The sequence below is a fragment of the Bufo gargarizans genome, chromosome 2 (assembly GCF_014858855.1).
Source record: "Bufo gargarizans isolate SCDJY-AF-19 chromosome 2, ASM1485885v1, whole genome shotgun sequence".
Lineage (NCBI taxonomy): Eukaryota > Metazoa > Chordata > Amphibia > Anura > Bufonidae > Bufo > Bufo gargarizans.
The window spans coordinates 326552481-326573499 of record NC_058081.1 but is presented as its reverse complement, the minus strand read 5'-3'; the positions used below and the strand labels follow the sequence as shown (position 1 = coordinate 326573499).

Genomic DNA, 21019 nt, shown 5'->3' with positions numbered 1-21019 from the left:
ACATATACACACCTTTTTTTAAAGGCCTCAGCCTCAGAGGCTGCAACACCTAAGCAAGAGGCATCACTAACCAAACACTGCCTTGAAGACAAAGGAACTCTCCAAACAAGTAAGGGACAATTTTGTTGAGAAGTACAAGTCACATTTAGGTTATAAAAAAAATATCCAAATCTTTGATGATCCCCAGGAGCACCATCTAATCTATTATAACCAAATGGAAAGAACATGGCACAACAGCAAACCTGCCAAGCGATGGCTGCCTACCAAAACTCACGGGCCGGGCAAGGGGGTATTAATCAGAGAGGCAGCACAGAGACCTAAGGTAACCCAGGAGGAGCTGCAGAGTTCCACAGCAGAGACTGGAGTATCTGTACATAGGACGACAATAAGCCGTACGCTCCATAGAGTTGGGCTTTATGGCAGAGGGCCCGAAGAAAGCCATTACTTTCAGCTAAAAACAAAAAGGCGCATTGTAAGTTTGCAAAAAAAAGGCATGTGGGAGACTCCCAAAATGTATGGAGGAAAGTGCTCTGGTCTGATGAGACTAAAATTGAACTTTTCGGCCATCAAAGAAAACGCTATGTTTGGCGCAACCCCAACGCATCACATCAACCAAAGAACACCATCCCCACAGTGAGACATGGTGGTGGCAGCATCATGCTGTGGGGATGTTTTTCAGCACCTGGAACTGGGAAACTGGTCAGAGTTGAGGGAAAGATGGATGGTGCGTGATTTGAGGCTAGGACGGAGGTTCACCTTCCAGCAGGACAATGACCCCAAACACACTGCTAAAGCAACAATTGGGTGGTTTAAGGGGAAACATGTAAATGTGTTGGAATGGCCTAGTCAAAGCCCAGATCTCAATCCAATAGAAAATCTGTGGTCAGACTTAGGCTACTTTCACACTGGCATTTCTGGGTCCGCTTGTGAGATCCGTTTCAGGGCTCTCACAAGCGGCCCAAAACGGATCAGTTAAGCCGCAATGCATTCTGAATGGATAAGGATCTGTTCAGAATGCATCAATTTGGCTGAGTTTGGTCTCCATTGCGTTTTTTAGACGGTCACTAAAACGCAGCTTGCAGCGTTTTGGTGACCGTCTGACTATGCGGAGCCAAACGGATCCGTCTTGACTTACAATGTAAGTCAATGGGGATGGATCCGTTTTTCACAATATGGATGCAATTGAAAACGGATCCGTCCCCTATTGACTTTCAATGTAAGTCAAGACGGATCTGGTTTGACTTAGACTTTTTTTTAATGAATAATGCAAACAGATCCGTTATGAACCGATACAAGCATTTGCATTATTGGTGCGGATCCGTCTGTGCAGATACAATACTGATCCGCACCAAACGCGAGTGTGAAAGTAGCCTTAAAGATTGCTGTTCACAAATGCAAACCATCCAACTTGAAGGAGCTGGAGCAGTTTTGCAAGGAGGAATAGGCAAAAATCCCAGTGGTAAGATGTGGCAAGCTCATAGAGACTTATCCAAAGTTTCTTGGAGCTGTGATTGAAGTATTGACTTTAGGGGGGTGAATAGTTATGCCCATTGACTTTTTCTGTTATTTGTCCTATTTGTTGTTTACTTCACAATAAAAAAATCTTCAAAGTTGTGGGCATGTTCTGTAAATTAAATTATGCAAATCCTCAAACAATCCATGTTAATTCCAGGTTGTGAGGCTCCAAAATACGAAAAAAGGCAAAGGGGAGCGGGGGGTGAATACTTTTGCAAGGCACTGTATGTGAGGTACAGAGCTGGTTCTAGCTTTGTCCTATATGGAGTTTGATTTTCATTTTTTTACATTATTCATGGTATAAATGGTAACCCCTTTAACTGAAACTTGTAGTCTTATCACAAAATCTACTTGAACAGTATTTCCTTTACTTTGCTCTCCCTGACCAACAGGTGCCACTTGCACCATTCCAACCTCCCTCTTCCGCGCAGGTGGGTGGGTTCACTACAGACTCGTGGTTAGGTTGCAGGTTACACTGGCACTGCCAACTGTTGCTGCAGGCCCGTACTTTCTCCAGCTACAGGACTCAATCTCACAATCTGATTCCAATTACAATCCTCCAGTCACAATATGAATCCAGAGGCACCTGAGTTCTAGTCTCCCAAACTCGCCATCCTCTAAGGTTCTATCTTTGTCCAATGACCGCTCTGAGGGCTTCCGGATCTCTAGTCCTGACTCACCTGTCACCTTTCCTACTTTTATGTAGCACCTGATCTGTAATATTACCGATTTTCTCTTTTTGATCTCCTTGAATCCATTAGTTTAAAGATAGTCTATGTACGGAATGAAACAATACATTTTCTATGGATTGCCATCAATAAACATCATTTATTGAACATTATTTCAAGAGTAACAAGATTGCTATCACTATTGTTTAACAGAGTAGGATCCTACCGCAGCTCCAGAAGATTCCAGTAGTGCACCCTATATGATATATGCTGTCATGACATATGTTTAACCAAATAATTGTATTTATGTTTAAAAATTTTATTCTTCCAGTAATACATTTACAGGAAATTATTATTATTCTCCAAGTCAGTAGGGGGTGTCCTTACGCAGTCAGACACTGTCAGCACAGAATGGAGAGTTTCCATACATGTTAGACTTCAGTTGACCAAAATTGACAATTTTAACAAAAACTGTTGTTCATTGGGAGAACATTGACCCTGAACATTCATTTTAACCGATAAAAAAAGGCTATATTGTCTGAAATGTCCGTGTTTGAACTTTTGTGTGATATTCATAAGAAGGATATTTTGTTTAAAGAAAGATTGTCATGGATGAAGGCCTTATTCTTGGAAAGAACATTCCCAGAAAATTAACTTGTCCGTCGCCCAGCTTCATTGAACATGTATGGCCAGGGAGCATTTTTAGCTTCCAATATGGACTAAAATATGTACAGTATAGCCATGTCTGCGAAATGACCATTCACCAGATGATTATTTTTTTCAATCATCGACCTTCTTCTATGTAATGTATTTGGCCATCGTAAGGACGCTTTGTCAAGGGGAATGGTCAAGTTACCGATTCATTCATGCATTTCCAGCAGGAATGGTATAACATGGAGCTGTAAGAAAACATGATGATTATTTGATGAGGAATAATAGTATTTTTTTTAAACAGACATCAGGAGAGTGTACAGCTTAGTATTTCAGTGAATGTTTCACTTTAAAAACTTGAGGATTATATAATATTATATCGATTGTAGGGATTATAAATAGTTTTCTAGCATTGAAAAAACCAACAATACTTAAAACTCGGGGATTAGGCAAATAGCTAGTCACATTACAGCCCACACACTCTATTTTCCAGGGATTTGCTTAAAGGGAGTTTTGAAAATAAGTACAGGTTGTGAAGAAACCAGAACATCCTACGTAAGCATACTCCTAGTCTCCTGATGAAGTGGTCCAAAGTATACATTAAGCGTGGCTACAACATGATGAGTAAGTGTCTGATCAAAGCCGCAAACTTTAACTAGTTCTGATGCAATTTACAGACTGTAGCGTTATCCTTCCATTCTCCTTGGATAGTTCATAATGCTACTGTTTCATGATGTGCAGCTGGAAGCTTTAATTATATTCTCTGATAGCTATTAACCTTCCATACATATCTGTTCCCCAGCCCTGCATTATGCACGCTGTGATTTACAAGAATGCTTCAAATAGTTCTATATTTCTAATTAAAAGATTTAATTTAAATAATGCACCTTCCTTTGGAGAGCTGTAATAAAAATGTCATTAAGCCTCTCATTAGGAAAACTGGGTATATTTTCTTGTTTTGCCTTTCACAGTTAGACTGCTGTCACTTGGGGCCGATTGAATGCTGTTTTTTCCCAGTAAGAGAAAAGTGGAGTGTTCCAAAGCTGCAAATCGCTCCCATGATGGAGCATTATAGTCGAAAGTACGCACATTTCTGTCACAGGAGCGCACATCCATTTTCCATTTTGGTATATTTAATGTTCGTTTTGTTGACACCTAATATATTCTATTGAATACTCAAGTCAAGTAAAAGCATCAATGAATATCTTCCTGTGCAATACACCGTAACATATTAGAATTCTATTCATTCAGATGCTTTACAGTGGTCTGTCTATGCCTCCACCTCTCCCCCAACGAAATCCAGATTTTGCAACATATTCGTGTGCCAGCAATTGTCTGAGCCAGTCTTAAATGATGTATGACCGATGCTTAATTCTCAAGTGTTATTTATCATATGTGGTCACCAAACACAAATGTTCTGTCTTCTCCTGTAAAGATTCTGGTCACTTTCTTGTTAAGAAGGAAGTATTTTGTCTGTTGGTATTATTCTTGGTTCTTGCACATTGCCCATGAAATATTTGTGGTATTCTCTGACATAAAAGTTAATTATTTCAACTCGGAGCCAGATGCCTGTGCAGCGTTCAGAGCTCAAAGAGGAGTCATTTATACAATAACCTTGACTAAGTAACTTGTAGCAGGATGAGTGGCCACATATACAAGAACTTTTGAAGGGACTTCCATAATTTGGCCCAGTTCCTCAAGTCCACATACACACACACGAGGATGGATTTCCTGTTGTAGTTGAGGGAGAATTCCATCACTACTTGCTCCACAATGTTGGCAAAATCATTTTTTTATTAATTTGCATCTAAAAGCACGGATGTTTATGCCTCAATTGGCACTTTTCAAAAGTAACTACTGAGGAAGATGATGCGGCTGTGTCGAGTTGTGTGTGTCATAAAGAAGCACCACTTTTGTGGCGTGAAAAATTCACAAACCACATGTTTACAATTTTGTAAACAATACTTGCGCAATTTTTTTTTTGCACATGTTCCTTTTTTCCATCCGGCCTCACGACTTTCCCAAAAAGGGGGCATGGCGAGGGAGGGGGTGGAGCTGTAGAAGAACACTGAAATCTACGACAGCTAGGCAATGGAGTAGATTTCAGTTCAGGATCATGGACTGCTGCGCAAAGCAAATGCCACATCATAATTCAGGGACCGCATATCATAGCCCAGCGGAGTGTATACACTCACCTAAAGAATTATTGGGAACACCTGTTCTATTTCTCATTAATGCGATTATCTAGTCAACCAATTACATGGCAGCTGCTTCAATGCATGTAGGGTTGTGGTCCTGGTCAAGACAATCTTCTGAACTCCAAACTGAATGTCAGAATGGGAAAGAAAGGGGATTTAAGCAATTTTGAGCGTGGCATGGTTGTTGGTGCCTGACGGGCCGGTCTGAGTATTTCACAATCTGCTCATTTACTGGGATTTTCACGCACAACCATTTCTAGGGTTTACAAAGAATGGTGTGAAAAGGGAAAAACATCCAGTATGCGGCAGTCCTGTGGGCGAAAATGCCTTGTTGATGCTAGAGGTCAGAGGAGAATGGGCCGACTGATTCAAGCTGATAGAAGAGCAACGTTGACTGAAATAACCACTCATTACAACCGAGGTATGCAGCAAAGCATTTGTGAAGCCACAACACGCACAACCTTGAGGCAGATGGGCTACAACAGCAGAAGACCCCACCGTGTACCACTCATCTCCACTACAAATAGGAAAAAGAGGCTACAATTTGCACAAGCTCACCAAAATTAGACTGTTGAAGACTGGAAAAATGGTTCCATGAACATGACAATGAGTTCACTGTACTAAAATGGCACCTACAGTCACCAGATCTGAACCCAATAGAGCATCTTTGGGATGTGGTGGAACGGGAGCTTCGTTCCCTGGATGTGCATCCCTCAAATCTCCATCAACTGCTGGATGCTATCCTATCAATATGGGCCAACATTTCTAAAGAATGCTATCAGCACCTTGTTGAATCAATGCCACGTAGAATTAAGGCAGTTCTGAAGGCAAAAGGGGGTCCAACACCGTATTAGTATGGTGTTCCTAATAATTCTTTAGGTGAGTGTAGAGAGAGATTTATCAAGACCAGCATGTTTTACTCCAGTCTTCATATCTCCTGTGCAGCCAGCGGTTGCATTTAATTTATGATGAGGCGCACACCTTGTCGTAAATGTAATGCATCCTCAGTTGGTCCATGCTTCTGGTTAAAATCTACTCCAGAGCGTAGCCTGGAGTGTGTTAACAGACTCCCTTTAAGTGTGGCATATGCCAGTGATGTGCCAGATCTCAGACAGTGTGTGCCATAATGACAGATTTGGTGCATCTTATGACTGCCCTTTTACCATTTATGCTGTCTATATGTTTGACAGCATTAGTAAATCTGTACCATTGTATCATCACAATCTAGTGCAATTAGATAAAGTAAAACATTGTGATGCTAGATAGTTTGTGTGGTATAATCCTCTCCACATTTAGATATCCTCATTAAATGTACATCAACTGAAATCTTAAAAGTAACACTTTGCACTTCAAAGGTCACCGTGTAGCCATATGCCCAAGAATGTCAGTTTAAAGGGGTTGTCTGCTCAATATTTTTTTTTAAAGAACAACAGTATGAACAGAGGCGCTCCACCTATGAAGGTAATTTACATTGGGTCATTTCAAATAGTCATGCAGTATTACTCACAGCACCCGAGAGGGGGATAAAAGACAAGCTCAGGACCCTTGCTCCCCTCAACTCTAACACTAAGGAAGCCCATCTGACAGTATACTCCTAGCCATGTGACAGATGGACACCAAAGACTTCTAAGACTAGGGGTGTAAGTTTATTCACTCAAAGCATTCGAGGATACAAACAGGTCCTCTCTTTCAGAAGAAATTACAAGGGACACAGCCGGTTGGTTCTGGTTACCGGAGCTGGTTTTCATTGCAGTGTAGCCATCCTGTGTTGTTATTTGAGGCAATATCCCTTCACCAGACCATCCCCTGCCCTTGTGGTTCATGTGTTTGAAGAGACGGTGCTAACCTACAACTGTTATTGATGGGTCTATGACTATAACAATGTAATTATTCCCATTGGTGTGGTACTCCTACCCCTTTGGCGCCTTATTGAGATATTACATCCTAGTTACATATCTCTTTTTCTTTTCAATATTTTTTAAACAGTCTCAGAATGTTGTATAAAAAGGAAAAAAGTTATACTCTCCTCAAAGTCGATTCCCCACCGCTTCCATTTTGTCAGGGGCCCTTTACTGGTATATGCTTTCTGGTCTCTCTTGACATGCAGGATATATAGGGGGAGATTTACCAACCTTGTGTAAGGTAGAACTAGCTTAGCTGCCCATAGCAACCAATCAGATTCCACCTTTCATTTTTCACAGCTCCTTTGGAAACTGAAAGGTGGAATATAATTGGTTGCTATGGGCAAGTAAGCCAATTCTACCTTACACCAGTTTGATAAATCTCCCCCATAGAGTGAAACATTTCTGTCCTGACCCCTACTTGCTATGAGACACATCTAGCATTCAATATCCTTCATTAATACCATTGACTGTGCAGTTTGGACAGTGCATTAGGGTACATTCACACGTCCACAAATGGGTCCGCATCCGTTCCGCAATATCGGGAACGAGTGCGGACCAATTCATTCTCAATAGGGCAGGAATGGATGCGGAGAGCACACTACGTGCTCTCCGCATTTCCAGAGCGTGGCCCCAAACTTCCAGGCCACAGCTCCGCAAAAAAAAAAATAGAACATGTCCTATTCCTGTCTGCAATTGTGGACAAGAATATGCAGTTCTATGGGGGGTGCCGGCCGGGTGTATTGTGGATCTGCGAATGGCCCCTAAATTTGGATTTTATTCTAAGTTTTATATGCAATCTTTTTTTTAATGTTTTTACCTTTTACAAATACTCCTAGGCAAATTAGACTTTGAAACTCCTACATGTTTTATCTCCACAGATGGTTCGTTTTTCTATTTCTTTTTTTTATCTGTGACATATCCATTTACCTTTTGAATTATGAACAGATCAGTCAATATACTGAGTGAAACTAAATATGTGTTTCAATGGAATCTTAAAATTTATTTTCTGGAGTACAAGAAGAATCCCCACAGAAGAACAATATCCTTGTAAACGACGGAGACAGAACTGGAGATTCTAGCAATGTATCATCTTAGGAGCATTAACTATGTTTGTGAAATAGATAAAGCATTATTCATGTGGAGGGAAAATCCCTTATCAGTTATTCACTTTAAACCAGTGAGACTCTCTAGAGGACTGTACTTCATGTATGTTTTAGTGATTTAGCTTTTTCTGGAGGTATGACTAAATACTCCTTCTGAACATATGACTGTGGAGAAATATTCCGTCAGTGTTTTAATTCCTACTTTCTACTTGAATAGTAGAGAATGTAATAACCATCATCCGTTTTGTGCATTGCATGGAGGATCATATTTCTGTAAGCAGACTGCAAACGAGACACAAGTAACGCTTGTAGCAGTGGAAATTATATTAGCATTTTTTTTATACGGACATGAATTCCTTAGTAGTTTGATCTTGGAGGCAGAAACTAATGGAAAAAAAAAATCATAAAAAATAAAGAAAAAAGTGGACTTCATATTTCATCCTGCTGCTTTGTTATCTGGGCAGTAGAAAATTAATCCATTAACCATCTCTGGGTGAATAATGATTTCCTCGGCTGTAATATTTTATATTCTATAGCGGAGCAGGAGAATTATTTAATACTTGCTGTAAATAACAATATGCTACATAGCAGCTTGCAAACCAATCAGTCTTTAAAATAGAAAACAGACGAAGGAGCCAAACTAAAATGTGTTAAGGCATTGCCACGGAAAGTATATTTGATTTCCTATTCTTTTATTTATGAGTAGATTAAAGTAAATTGAGCTTTGTTTCTAGGCTGTGAGAAAGTACCGTAATGATGATAATATTAAAAGCTCTGAAACATTTCACAATACCTGTTGGCAGTGTTTCCTGCATAGACCTTACTGGGGGCATAGCTATAGGAGATGCAGAGGTAGCATTCACAGATGGGTGCTGGTGCCTAAGGGGACCCAAGGGCCTTTCTAGCCACATTATTTTAATGCTGTTGGTTTTAGATAACCACAATTGAAACCAGGACGCCCCCTAAAATGCTGCAGCAATTTTACCCATAAATTCCCCCAAATGATAAAAATGGCCCATAGTACCCCAATATGAATACACTCCCCTAAAGTGCCTCCAGCAATAATAACGTTCCCTCTATTGTGCCCACAGTAATAATTTCCTTATAGTATCCAAGTATTAAAATTCCTCCAGTGCCTCCAGTATTAAAAAAATTCCTCCGGTAATGCCTGTTATTGTATCCCATTATGAAAAGTATGCAATAATGACCTGAATATTGAATCCCTGGTAATGCACACTATAGTGATTCCAGTAATGCATCCTATAGTGCCCCAGTAATGACCCCTATAGCAATAAAAAAAATAAAAAATAACCTCTCGCAGTACACACCATCTCCCGAGATGCAGGCCACAAGTTTCTTCTAACCTGAGACGGCTACATACCAGCGCAAGTAGTCACAGTGATGGTATTGCTTCGCGACCTCCTGCGTCTACTAACTCATAAGCTTTACGAGTGAGCTATACACTGCCTTTTGCCCAGCAGTGCAAGTGTCAGATCATTATGTACCCAGCCATCAGTTGTGTGTGGGGCTCAGGCAGCCCATTGGGCAGCGAACCACTAGGAACCATCTCGATGGGGCTGATGGCCTGTCCGCACCACCTCGGTCATTACCAAATATGACCCATCATTTTTGTAATGACTGAAATACTGTACTGTGCAGCACATTATCTCCTTTCCTTGCTCAGTTAAGCTCAGAGAAATGTGTAGAAATGCATAGAGTTTGCGGCAAATGTCATGGTCCATATAGAAGAGCAGATGTAAAGGAAACCTTAGTTCCACATCTGAAATAAATCTTTAACTTACAACATAACTTTCCAGGAGTTTTTATTAGGGCATATAGACTTTGTAGAGGTTGAGCCAAAATGGAAAGCTCCTGTACAATCACTGCTTTCATGGTGGACCATGTATTCCATGGTTGGCCATTCATTTGAATAGTTGTCATGTAATTCTATATTTCCCCTGCAATGGCCAGTGATCAGCAGGGGTTAGAGAAGCCAGACCTATGTTATTCAAGTGATCACCGAGCTAGTTTATTTAAAAAAAAAAGATGTATTGATGAGACAGCCACTTTAAAAATTACAATAAAGATGTACTTGAATGCCTGTGTGAAATTCTTGGAAGGCAACTTCACACAAAGTCTCTTGGGTTTCAGTAATAGCGTAGTTCCAGTAGCAATGTCACTTTCCCAATATACTGCTAAACAATAGCGTAGAAATATATGAGCTTTTAATTGGTGAATGTCTCTTACTATAAGTATGCCTTTGTGTATTCCATGTGACCTTGCCTTTATAATTGTACGGAAAGTGATAGATTGGTAGAGATCTTACTGATGTCTGGACGCTGACCGGTAATGAGCAGATTACTCAGCAGTTCCGATAGTTGAATTAATCTTTTCCGCGAATGAAAGATGTAAATATGAAAACTGAATACTGTGAATCGATAACCAAATCCTGTCTGGGAGGATATTAATCTAGTCATTTATACACTATGCTCTTAAAGAACACACAGGGCACTTCAATATAATGTATCTCCTTTATATGTGTCATTAGTATAGAATCTCAGTTACTACAGTGTGTTGTTATTTTTAAATCCCGTACACCTCTGATTAATGATTCATAAATATAATTGAATTTGTCCTTTTTTTCAGGCAAGCCAGTCTAAATGAAGCAGCAGAAACTTACTACAAAATGGCAGCCGGACTGCGACCTAATGTACGTGAATATGCTTTTTTTTCTTAATTCTTTAAAAAAAATATATATAAATTTGGTATCACCTTAGAGCGCCACTGTCAACATGATCAGCCCTGTTAAACCAGGCATGCAGCATGGTAGGATTGATTAAAATGATAAACCTTTCTTTTGTCTGTATGATAAACAACTGCAGCGATATCAGCGTTTTTCATATGCAAATGAGCAAGTTTGAGTAACTGCTTTTGTAACATTCCTGTGCTCTGCACACTTCCCCTTCCCCTTGATTGACATGGCTTAACATCTTAATATTACACTGATATACTATGTATACTAAGTATATGCATGCATGCATCTAAATTCACACAAGCAGGAACACCATCAGGTCAGTACATATTAATTGTAACGATTTTTCAGATTTTTTGTATTAAAATTATCATTGCAGGAACATGTAACTTTTACCGTAAAATAAATATACTGTTTAGTAGCTGAAAATTCAATCTCCTTTACACAGCTCTTCTATGGAATAGTAGGTAAGGCTGCTGCCTTCTATACAGAAGGTTCATGGGTTCAGTTTCATTTGTGTCCTGTGAAATAAAATATTTATCAAGAGTTATGGCAGGAAAATTGAACTTTTATTTTCCAGCTTTTTTTTCTTTTAAAACGTATGTTTCTGCAAAGTTAATGTTACTGAAAAAAATAAGTCATTACATTAAATGTTTTTTGTAACATACTATGAATTATCACAGAACAGTATTTGGTATTCCTATAATCACAATAACCTGTACAATATAGTGAAGACATTATGGTGATTAGTAAACAGTGGGAATAAAAATGGGGTAATGTTTTCCCCTTCATTTCAGTAATATACTATTTATTTAATATTATGCCTTTGAAGAAACCAGTAATAGCTTTCTAAGGATAGAAAACCAATAAGAGTTATAAAGTTAACTCTTCAGCCTTTCTTATAAAGGGGCTCAGGTTTGAATCTCAAAAGAGATTCACTTTATTTTTCCACCATAAACTCATAATAAAAGTTTATAGAAATTAAAATCTTATATATATATATATATATATAGCAAAATGGCCTAATGCAGGTAAAGCTATACTTGCTAGGTAAGTAGTGCATATGATATCATGCTATGACAGCTTAAGGACGATTTTTACTTCTTTACTGATACTCATACATAACACTACAAAATATCTAGTTCAGGATCTGTTTTTCAATGTAAAGACAAAGTTTGAGCCAGAGCGGAGTGTCACAGATATGAGAAGCATGATTGCATCTGCTGCTTCTGCCCTTACCATGCTTAATGTCTATCCCTGTCAATCAAGGGGAGAGGAAAGTGTGCAGGGCACAAGGACATTACAAAAGCAGTGCTTCAAGGACCCAGTCTGGCCCCCTCAGTGCTCATTTGCATTAGAATAAAAATGTAGATATCTCTGCGGTTGTAGGTAACATGTTATTTATACTGCATGGTGAATACCATAAAAACTAAACCCAAACAACAAAACATGAAGGTCAAAACTGTTAAGGGGTTAACTGCAGATGGGATAAAAAAAAATCCCCAAATCAGTTCCAGAATAAATATATAACCCCATGCAGGTTAGTTGCCTATACTATATCCATACCTTTCTTGTGCAATTCCAGCCCGCTAAACCTTAGAAACACTTTTTTGTATTTTAATGCAAATATGGTTTTCTGTGCTACTTGGGCAGAAGTCTGCCACACGCGACTTCAGCCATATGCAGGAACCAGCAGCGCACCTCATTTGGAGTCCCCTGAGGAAATTGGAGACAGAGCCCTTTTGAAATGCATAGGAACATTACTTATAAGATAATAATGCACTTAGTAAAGTAGATGCAAGCACTATATATGGACAAAGTCCTCACTCTGATATGATAATATCTGAGATACTTAGTCAATATATTTTGATCAAAACACATCTAAGCCCGCCTACCAAGCGGGAGTAGCATTCCTCTGCACTTTTGCCCTTCCTATCCAATAGAGAGCCTTGATTAGTTGGTACATATAGGTGTGCTTGCCCCTCCTCCCATTGGTTGCTTAATGCACATGGAGGTGACTAGGAGCAGCACACCATATGTGCGGAGTCTGCGCTCCTGAACATAGAAGCCCAACGGCTTAGGTAGGTTTAGCGTAGGACCCGCCTGACCTGAGACCACCTTGGCGCTTGGTAGGCGGGCTTAGATGTGTTTTGATCAAAATATATTGACTAAGTGTCTCAGATATTATCATATCAGAGTGAGGACTTTGTCCATATATAGTGCTTGCATCTACTTTACTAAGTGCATTATTATCTTATTTCTGTGATTTTCTTCAATGAGGGATAGTCCAGACGGGTTTCCCCTGTTGGGACGAGTGCTCCGCGTAACTGGACCTGATGGTTCAGGCTAGGCCAAGTAGGGCGAGAGAAGGGACATATACCCTGTCCTGCTGTGACCCACAACTGAGACCTTCACAGTGACCCCTCCTATCTACTACTGGACTCCCAAATACTGTCTTGTATTGACTGAGGTGGTAAAACTGCTCCAGTTTCTATTCTTGAGCGCTGCTGTGTCAATATGCATATTTTATGGATGTATTTTTTATGCCAGTACGATAACATGACTGTATTATTGTTTTAATTACAAGAGAGAGTTTGCAGACTTTCTAGTTATTTTGATTTAAATTACTAGATGTTTTGCTATATACCTATCTGTGACCTTAAGTGGCCCTGTTCATACACTACGTAGGCAGGCCTTTCTGTTTGTTGGACTGTTGCTCCACCATACCACCTCCTGCTTTTGTTTGATTAATAGTCCTTGAGATATCAAAGCTGGTAGCGATAACTGAGGGGAAGCCAGGTGAATGGAATGGCGATGTCACGGCTGAGGATGGAGGAAACCCTCAGCCGTGCGATGCCAGAAGATGTTAGTGGCTGCTCGGCCAGGACGACAGAATTAGGGAGCAGGTCACCTCCTAGTGCATCCCTAATCTGACCCTGACTCCTAGCTGTATGAGCCGACCTTGATGGTAGGAGGGCTCATACTCAGGAACCTCGAATCCCTACTGACCCTCCGCAGATCCCTGAGCTAGGAGCTGGGTAGACAACCTGTTCCTCCTAGACACGGAGAAACAGGAGTCTAAACTGGCCAAGCTGCAAGGGGATATAAACATGAACAGCCTATGGATATGTCAGGAGGATGAAAAGCACTTCCACATCTACCTGCCACAGACACACTGACTGGATCCCGTGCTCAACAAGCTAGTGTCCACACCCAAGCATAAATGGACACAGCACACACACAAACACACAGGAACCCATATCCATAGGTGCATTGAACATGAAAAGGAAAACAACATCAACTAAACATCATGAATAACATTTATGACCACAAGGGTGGCCCTCACTGGCAAATGGTGAAAGACCAGGAGGATGACTCCAGCAACATGCCTGAAGTACCCCTCAGACATCGGGTCTCAACTGAGGCTAAATAGCTCACACCCACACAGACACACACTAGGAAGGGAATTAACCCTTCTAATACCAGACAAGGGAAGATAGGCACTTAAAGGAGAGGTGCACCCATACAAAAACCTTGTGCACAACAAACAAACACAAGGCACACCTACATAGACAGGTTGCCAGGTGCAATCGCATGCAATGACAGCGAGAAGCCTAGCAACCAGCTGCAGCTGCTCACTGCCACATACCTTATGTTGCCAGCGGCAACCACAGGTGAGGCAACATACTTCAGTCCTCACCTGTGATTGACAACAAACCCAAACTGCAGGCAACTGCCTGCGGTTCAGGAGTCACGGCCATAACCATGGTCGTGACAGGCGAACTCCCACCCACAGTCTACCAGAAACCTTGAAATGCTTCTTTATATTGTTACGCAAATAAGGTTTTCAGTGCACTGTGGGCAGAACCTCTCCATTCGGTGCACACTTTAAATATGGCGCTCGCTCTCACTCGCAGTAGTCCCCATAGCCACTGGGTTTCAGCTGTTTTATGCAGAAGACACCCGGGGGTAATGTCAGCAATATGGCCGATCGCAGACATGTAGCCCCTTAGATGCCGTGGTTAAATCTGACCACGGCATCTGAGTGGTGAAAATGTGGGTGCGCTGCACTCTTGCGCTGGGAGTAAAAAATAGTCTTTACAAATATTAAAAAATTTAAATTGTGAATACTCCCATTTTCCCAAAATTAAAATAAACATCATAGACATTGACCGTCAGAAAACGCCCCAAATATTATCCTATTTGGCGAACAGCGTAACCGGAAAAAAAATCAAATTGTCCGATTCTCCCTTTTTTCATTGCTTCACTAGAATATTTAATTAAAAAAATGATCAAAAAGTCAAACACACTCCAAAATGTTATCAGTAAAGGTTACAGATCGCCCTGCAAAAAATGACCCCTCACATAGCTCCTTAGACCTAACTATGCAAAAGTTATGGGGGTCAGAATATGAAAAATTGTTGTTATCGTAATCATACTGTCCCAGAGAATTAATGTAACTAGTCAGTTTTACCACATAGGGAACGCCATAAAAAGAAAATTCGGCATAATTTCATTTTTTTTCCAGTTCCACCCCATTCTGATTTTTTTTTCTTACTATATCATATCAAATAAAATGCCATTAGTTAGCAAATCCTTAGAAGAAAGACCTTGGCTGATTAGATTTAAAACATAACTTTTACTGATGATAATTAAAAAGATAAACCCATATAGTGCTTAAATTAACGTGAAAAAATAAAACAAAAGGTATATAAAAAATACAGGTAGACAGTAGCCGGTAATAAATGGAATAGTCTTACCAGCTCTATGAGGATATACTCAGGTAAGTTTCTACCTTTCAACTGTCAATTCTTACGGGGACATAAAACTACATAGCCCTTAAGTTGATGCCCTAAAGGTTGGTTGGGATAGAGGCTGAGCCGTCCCTACCTAGCAAACATACACTCCCCTCCTCTATTTACGGCGGTGAGACGCGGGCTTACGGTGACATTTCCCTTAGCCCATACACTGTCGTCCTCTATGCCTGTTATTTTAGGAATGGTCTACTCGTTTGGACGCCTCTGATCTTCAAACCGTTTACCCTCCATCTGTATACTTATCCCCTGCTGAGTCCCGGGAAGGGACGAAACATGTCATGTTGGGACATAAGAGGATATGCTTAGGGACTAGGCCCCTACAAGGGAAAGGTTCTAGACCAGTGTTTCCCAACCAGTGTGCCTCCAGCTGTTGCAAAACTACAACTCCCAGCATGCCTGGACAGCCTTTGGCTGTGCGGGCATGCTGGGAGTTGTAGTTTTGCAACAGCTGGAGGCACACTGGTTGGGAAACACTGTTCTAGACGGGGTCATCCCTATCGGGGCGGGTGCTCCGTATTTTTGCTAGTTAGGGACGGCTCAGCCCCTATCCCAACCAACATTTAGGGCATCAACTTAAGGGCTATGTAGTTTTATGTCCCCGTAAGAATTACAGCATTTATATGGACCCTGTCATCTGACTATCCAGGATGGTTGAAAGGTAGAAACTTACCTGAGTATATCCTCATAGAACTGGTAAGACTATTCCATTTATTACCGGCTACTGTCTACCTGTATTTTTAATGCCTTTTGTTCTATTTTTTCACTGTTTATTTAAGCACTATGTGGGTTTATCTTTTTAATTATCATCAGTAAAAGTTATGTTTTAAATGTAATCAGCCAAGGTCTTTCTTCTAAGGATTTGTTATATATTTGAGGGTTGGACCTTTTTTCCTATACACAATTATTATATATTTACTAGAGGATTTATGCTTTAAATGCCATTAGAAAGTAAAACGTGTCCCGTAAGCGAATGGAAAAATAGAAAAGTTAGGACTGAAAAATGAGCAGGGAGTGAAAAATGGAAATTCCAAAACGAAACATCCTCTGCAGCCCAAGGGATTCAAGTAACATAAAAGTTAGTTTTGCATATCACTCTCATGATATCTTACCCTGGAAAAGCATGGATTATTTTATTGGATCCAATTTACAATGGAGTACAAATTAACCTTGGAATATTTGTTTCCATTAAAAAAAAAAAATTATTTGCAGCATTAGATTCTTAAATTGAAGCCTCAACTGTTCTAGCAGATATTTTTCAGCATTTGCAGGAATACCACTGTGGATGAAATGAGCAGTTCACCATTCCCTGTGGAGCTTTTATCTGTTGCTTTGTATACGCAGGACTATATTTAATACTCCTGAAGGACATTAATGATGACCTCTGCTCGAAAGTGTTTCTGAATATGTTTATAGCAGCATTTTGCAGCCCGGGGATAATTTATTTACCACAATTGAGCATTTTGGCTCTTGAGAGACTCACAGAGTACAATATAGTAAAGCAGTGCAGGCTAAATTGTGAAGGAATTTATTAAGATTGCTTGTGGCACACATCTGGGTTATGGCGCAAGACTATTTCATTTCCATCGTAATACAATATATTTTAATAAATTGCCATGTATAACGCATTACCTACAATACATAGTATCTGAATCACCTCTTTATGTTTGGAAGCATAATAACAGAGCAAGATATTCACTGGGAAATTATATGTGTCACAGTTTCACTGTAAGGCTAGTTTCACACTAGCGTTTGAGAGCTGCGGCAGGCTGTTTCAGCATTTAACAGTCTGCCTGACCTCTCTGAATCCGGCATTGTCGGAAGCTGCCTGAATGCCTGTGCACGGAGGATTTAGTCTGGCCCGTTCTCGGCATATTTGCTGGAGTGTGGCCAAATGTCCGCGGTCCCCATTATACTTTACAACAGCCTGTATTATGGTACGTAGGGTAGCCTTAAAATAGCCTATGTCTGCTGACTACGCTACGTGCGACTTACTACTATACTATGGCGGTCACTAAAAACACTATACACTGTATGTTATGAATAAAGAATTATGTGATTACACTTAGCGGTAATCTTTTTTTCCTTGAGCCTATGACAGCACCCTTGTATAGCGTCCGCCCCCTCCTGAGGACAGGAAGCAGGAAACACAACTACTTTAAAGGAGGTACCAACCTCCCTCACGCCAGTACTATTTCAAGAACTAAGGAAACAAACATCTCATACCAATAAGAAACCTATATATATCTATCATATTTTTATTTTTTGGGAAGGGAATTAAACAGGTGCTGTCATAGGCTCAAGGAAAAAAGATTACCGGTAAGTGTAATTACATATGTCCCCCCTTGCCTATGACAGCACCCTTGGATCTATAAGCGAGATCAGATTAGGGAGGGACAACTGCCTGAAGGACTTTACGTCCAAATACTAGACCCTCTTGCGAAGGTAACTGAAGCCTGTAATGCCTGAAAAACGTGTGAGAAGAACTCCAGGTGGCAGAGCTACAAATTTGGTCAATGGAGGCAGAGGCTCTCTCTGGCCAGGACGTAGAGACCGCTCTGGTCGAGTGGGCACCAAATCCCGTCGGCGGGGGAACCCCCTTGGAGGAATAAGCTAACAGAATAGCCTGTCTTATCCATCTGGCTATAGTTTGTGAGGAAGCAGCCGAACCTTTTTTCTTGCCTTGAAAAGAAATGAGGAGCTTAGAGGAAGATCTCCAAGACTGGATGATTTCCAAGTACTGTAATAAACATCTCCTGACATCTAAACAATGGAATTCTGATTCTTTTTTATTTTTTGGAGAGGCACAAAAGGAAGGCAAGATGATATCCTGAGAGCGATGAGAAGAAGACGACACCTTAAGAAGGAAGGAAGGATCCGGTGAAATAATCACCCGATCTTCCAAAATGTTTAAATATGGCTTTTCCGTAGAGAAGGCTGAGATTTCACTTACTCTCCTAGCTGATGTAATGGCTAGTAAAAAGGCTAACTTCAATGTTAAGACCTTTATGGAGATCTCTTTAATGGGCTCAAAGGGTGCTGACGTAAGGGCGGACAGAACTAGATTTAGATCCCATAGATGAACTCTAACCTTTTGTACTGGGGCTAATTTAGAGATCGCCGTAATAAATCTTTTTATCCAGGGATGCTCAGCCAGCCTGAACTCAAACAGAGCACTCAAGGCTGAAATGTGTACTTTTAGAAACTCTACTTCTTGTAGAAATTCTAAAACTAAGGTAAGTCAGAAGCTTCAAATACATTGGTCTATTTCCAAATGTACAGAAGGCTTTCCAAACTCGTAAGTAGATTTTGGACGTGACTGTCTTACGGCTTGCTAAAAGAGTATTTACTACCTCCTCTGATAGCCCCTTCTTCCTCAAATTCTGCCTTTCAACAGCCAGGCAGTCAAATGCAGATTCTCCACCTCTGGATGAAGGATGGGACCCTGAGTCAGAAGTCCTGGGAAGACTGGTAGGACCCAAGGGGAAGATACTGACATGCTGCGTAGCCAAGAAAACTAAACCTTCCTTGGCCAAAAGGGAGCTATCATGATCACCGACACATTGTCCTCTCTTATCTTCCTCAGTACTCTCGGCAGTAACTTCAATGGGGGGAAAGTGTAAAGAAGTCCCTCTCTCCAAGATTGAGCTAGGGCATTCACAGCAGACGGACGCTCTTCTGGAAAAAGAGAGAATTTCTTTACCCTTCTATTGTCTCTGGTGGCAAAGAGATCCATGATTGGGAGACCCCATAATGCAACTATCTTGTTGAATATCTCCTGATTTAAAGACCATTCTCCCTGGCGAATCTGATGGCGGCTTAGGAAGTCTGCTGTGGTCAGGGCTTGCGTCTGTGGTCAGGAATAAGACATTTTGTCTCTGCCATGGAACACCTCCCTGAAAGTTTAACAGGTTGATCCACCACTCCAGCGAGGAGAGCGTCTGGGGTGATAAAAGAGTCTAGGGACAGAGAATTTTTGTCCCACATTTCCAGAATTTGTTGTTGGAGAGGTCTCGAGTGGAATTGAGCCCACTCCACTCCGGGAATAGCCGTAGTCATGAGACCTAAGACTGACATGGCCTCCCTCAGAGACACTGACTGGCGAGAGGAAAGCCACTGAACACGGGATCTGATGAGGTAAGCTTTGTGAAGGGGAAGAAAACACATCTGCGTTCTGGAGTCTAGGGACATCCCCAAAAAGGTACACAATTGACTCGGCACTAGGCTGGACTTCTCTATGTTCAGGTCCCAACCTAACCTCTCTAATACCTCCCTGAACCATGAAATCTGCTGTTATAGCTGATTTGACGTCTGAGAGAGAAGGAGAAAGTCATCTAGATATGGGATAACGACCAGATCTCTCTCTCTCAGATGGGCCATCATTTCTGCCACAATCTTTGTGAATATTCTGGGGGCTTGAGATAACCCGAAGGGAAGAGCCCGAAATTGTACATGAAGGATTTTCCTGCAACTGAACCGCTACTCTTAATTATCTCTGATGATCGGGATGTATGAGATCCAGGGATGCCATAAACCCGTCTGGAAACAGATTTAATATCACCGATCTGATTGTTTCCATACAAAATTTCTCATATACTAGATACTTGTTCAGAAGTTTTAAGTTTATTATTGTACGGTAGGTGCCATTTGGCTTTTTTACAAAAAAGAGTGTTGAGTAAAACCCCTTTGCTCTTTCCTGCATTGGGACTTCTAACAGACCCTTCTTTTCTAATAGGGAAGATACTTCTGAAAACAAGGCGACTTGTTTTTAGGGACTGGATCGATAGTCTGTTATAACAAAACTTTCTGGCGGCATTCTTAGAAAGTTTATTTTGTAGCCCTCCAATAGGATGGAGATTATCCAAGGGCTGTTTGATATTTTGTGAATTTTGTGATATGTTCTGTGAAGAGAGAAAGCAGACCTCCTACCGGGCCTCTGGCGTCATTGTTGCTGCTTTTTTTGAGGCCTCTGCACCAGAAAAAAGATAACCCTTGGATTTTCTAGTATTACTTGAAATCTGCCGGGATACATCTCGCCTCCTATAACTATTTCTATTTGACTGAGGACGAAATGAGACTGCTGGTTAGTTGACGGGAAACCCTTCTTCTTGTCTGAAGCCTTCTCCAGCAGGTCATCCAAGACAGGCCCAAATAAGAACTCTCCCTGACAAGGTATTGCGCATAATTTTGCTTTGGAGGATGAGTCACCCTTCCAGTCCTTTAACCAAATGGCTCTACAGGCCGAATTAGAAAGGACGGAAGCCCTAGCATAGAATTTTAAAGAGTCAACAGAAGCATCCGCAAGGAAATCAATGGCATTAAATATGGTTGGAAACGAGGAAAGCAACTCATCTCTAGGGGTTCCCTCCTTAATATGATCTTCTAATTCTTTCATCCATAGCTTCAGGGATCTT

General features: G+C 40.9%; 1 protein-coding gene across 1 annotated transcript in view; it reads left to right on the top strand.

Moving 5' to 3' along the window:
- The window catches only part of TMTC2 (transmembrane O-mannosyltransferase targeting cadherins 2), a 289642-nt gene that overhangs the window by 238523 nt on the left and 30100 nt on the right, over positions 1 to 21019 (top strand). The window contains exon 11 of the mRNA XM_044280547.1: positions 10686 to 10749. Within this exon, the coding sequence (XP_044136482.1) occupies positions 10686 to 10749 (64 nt within the window). The remainder of the gene's footprint in view (positions 1 to 10685; positions 10750 to 21019) is intronic.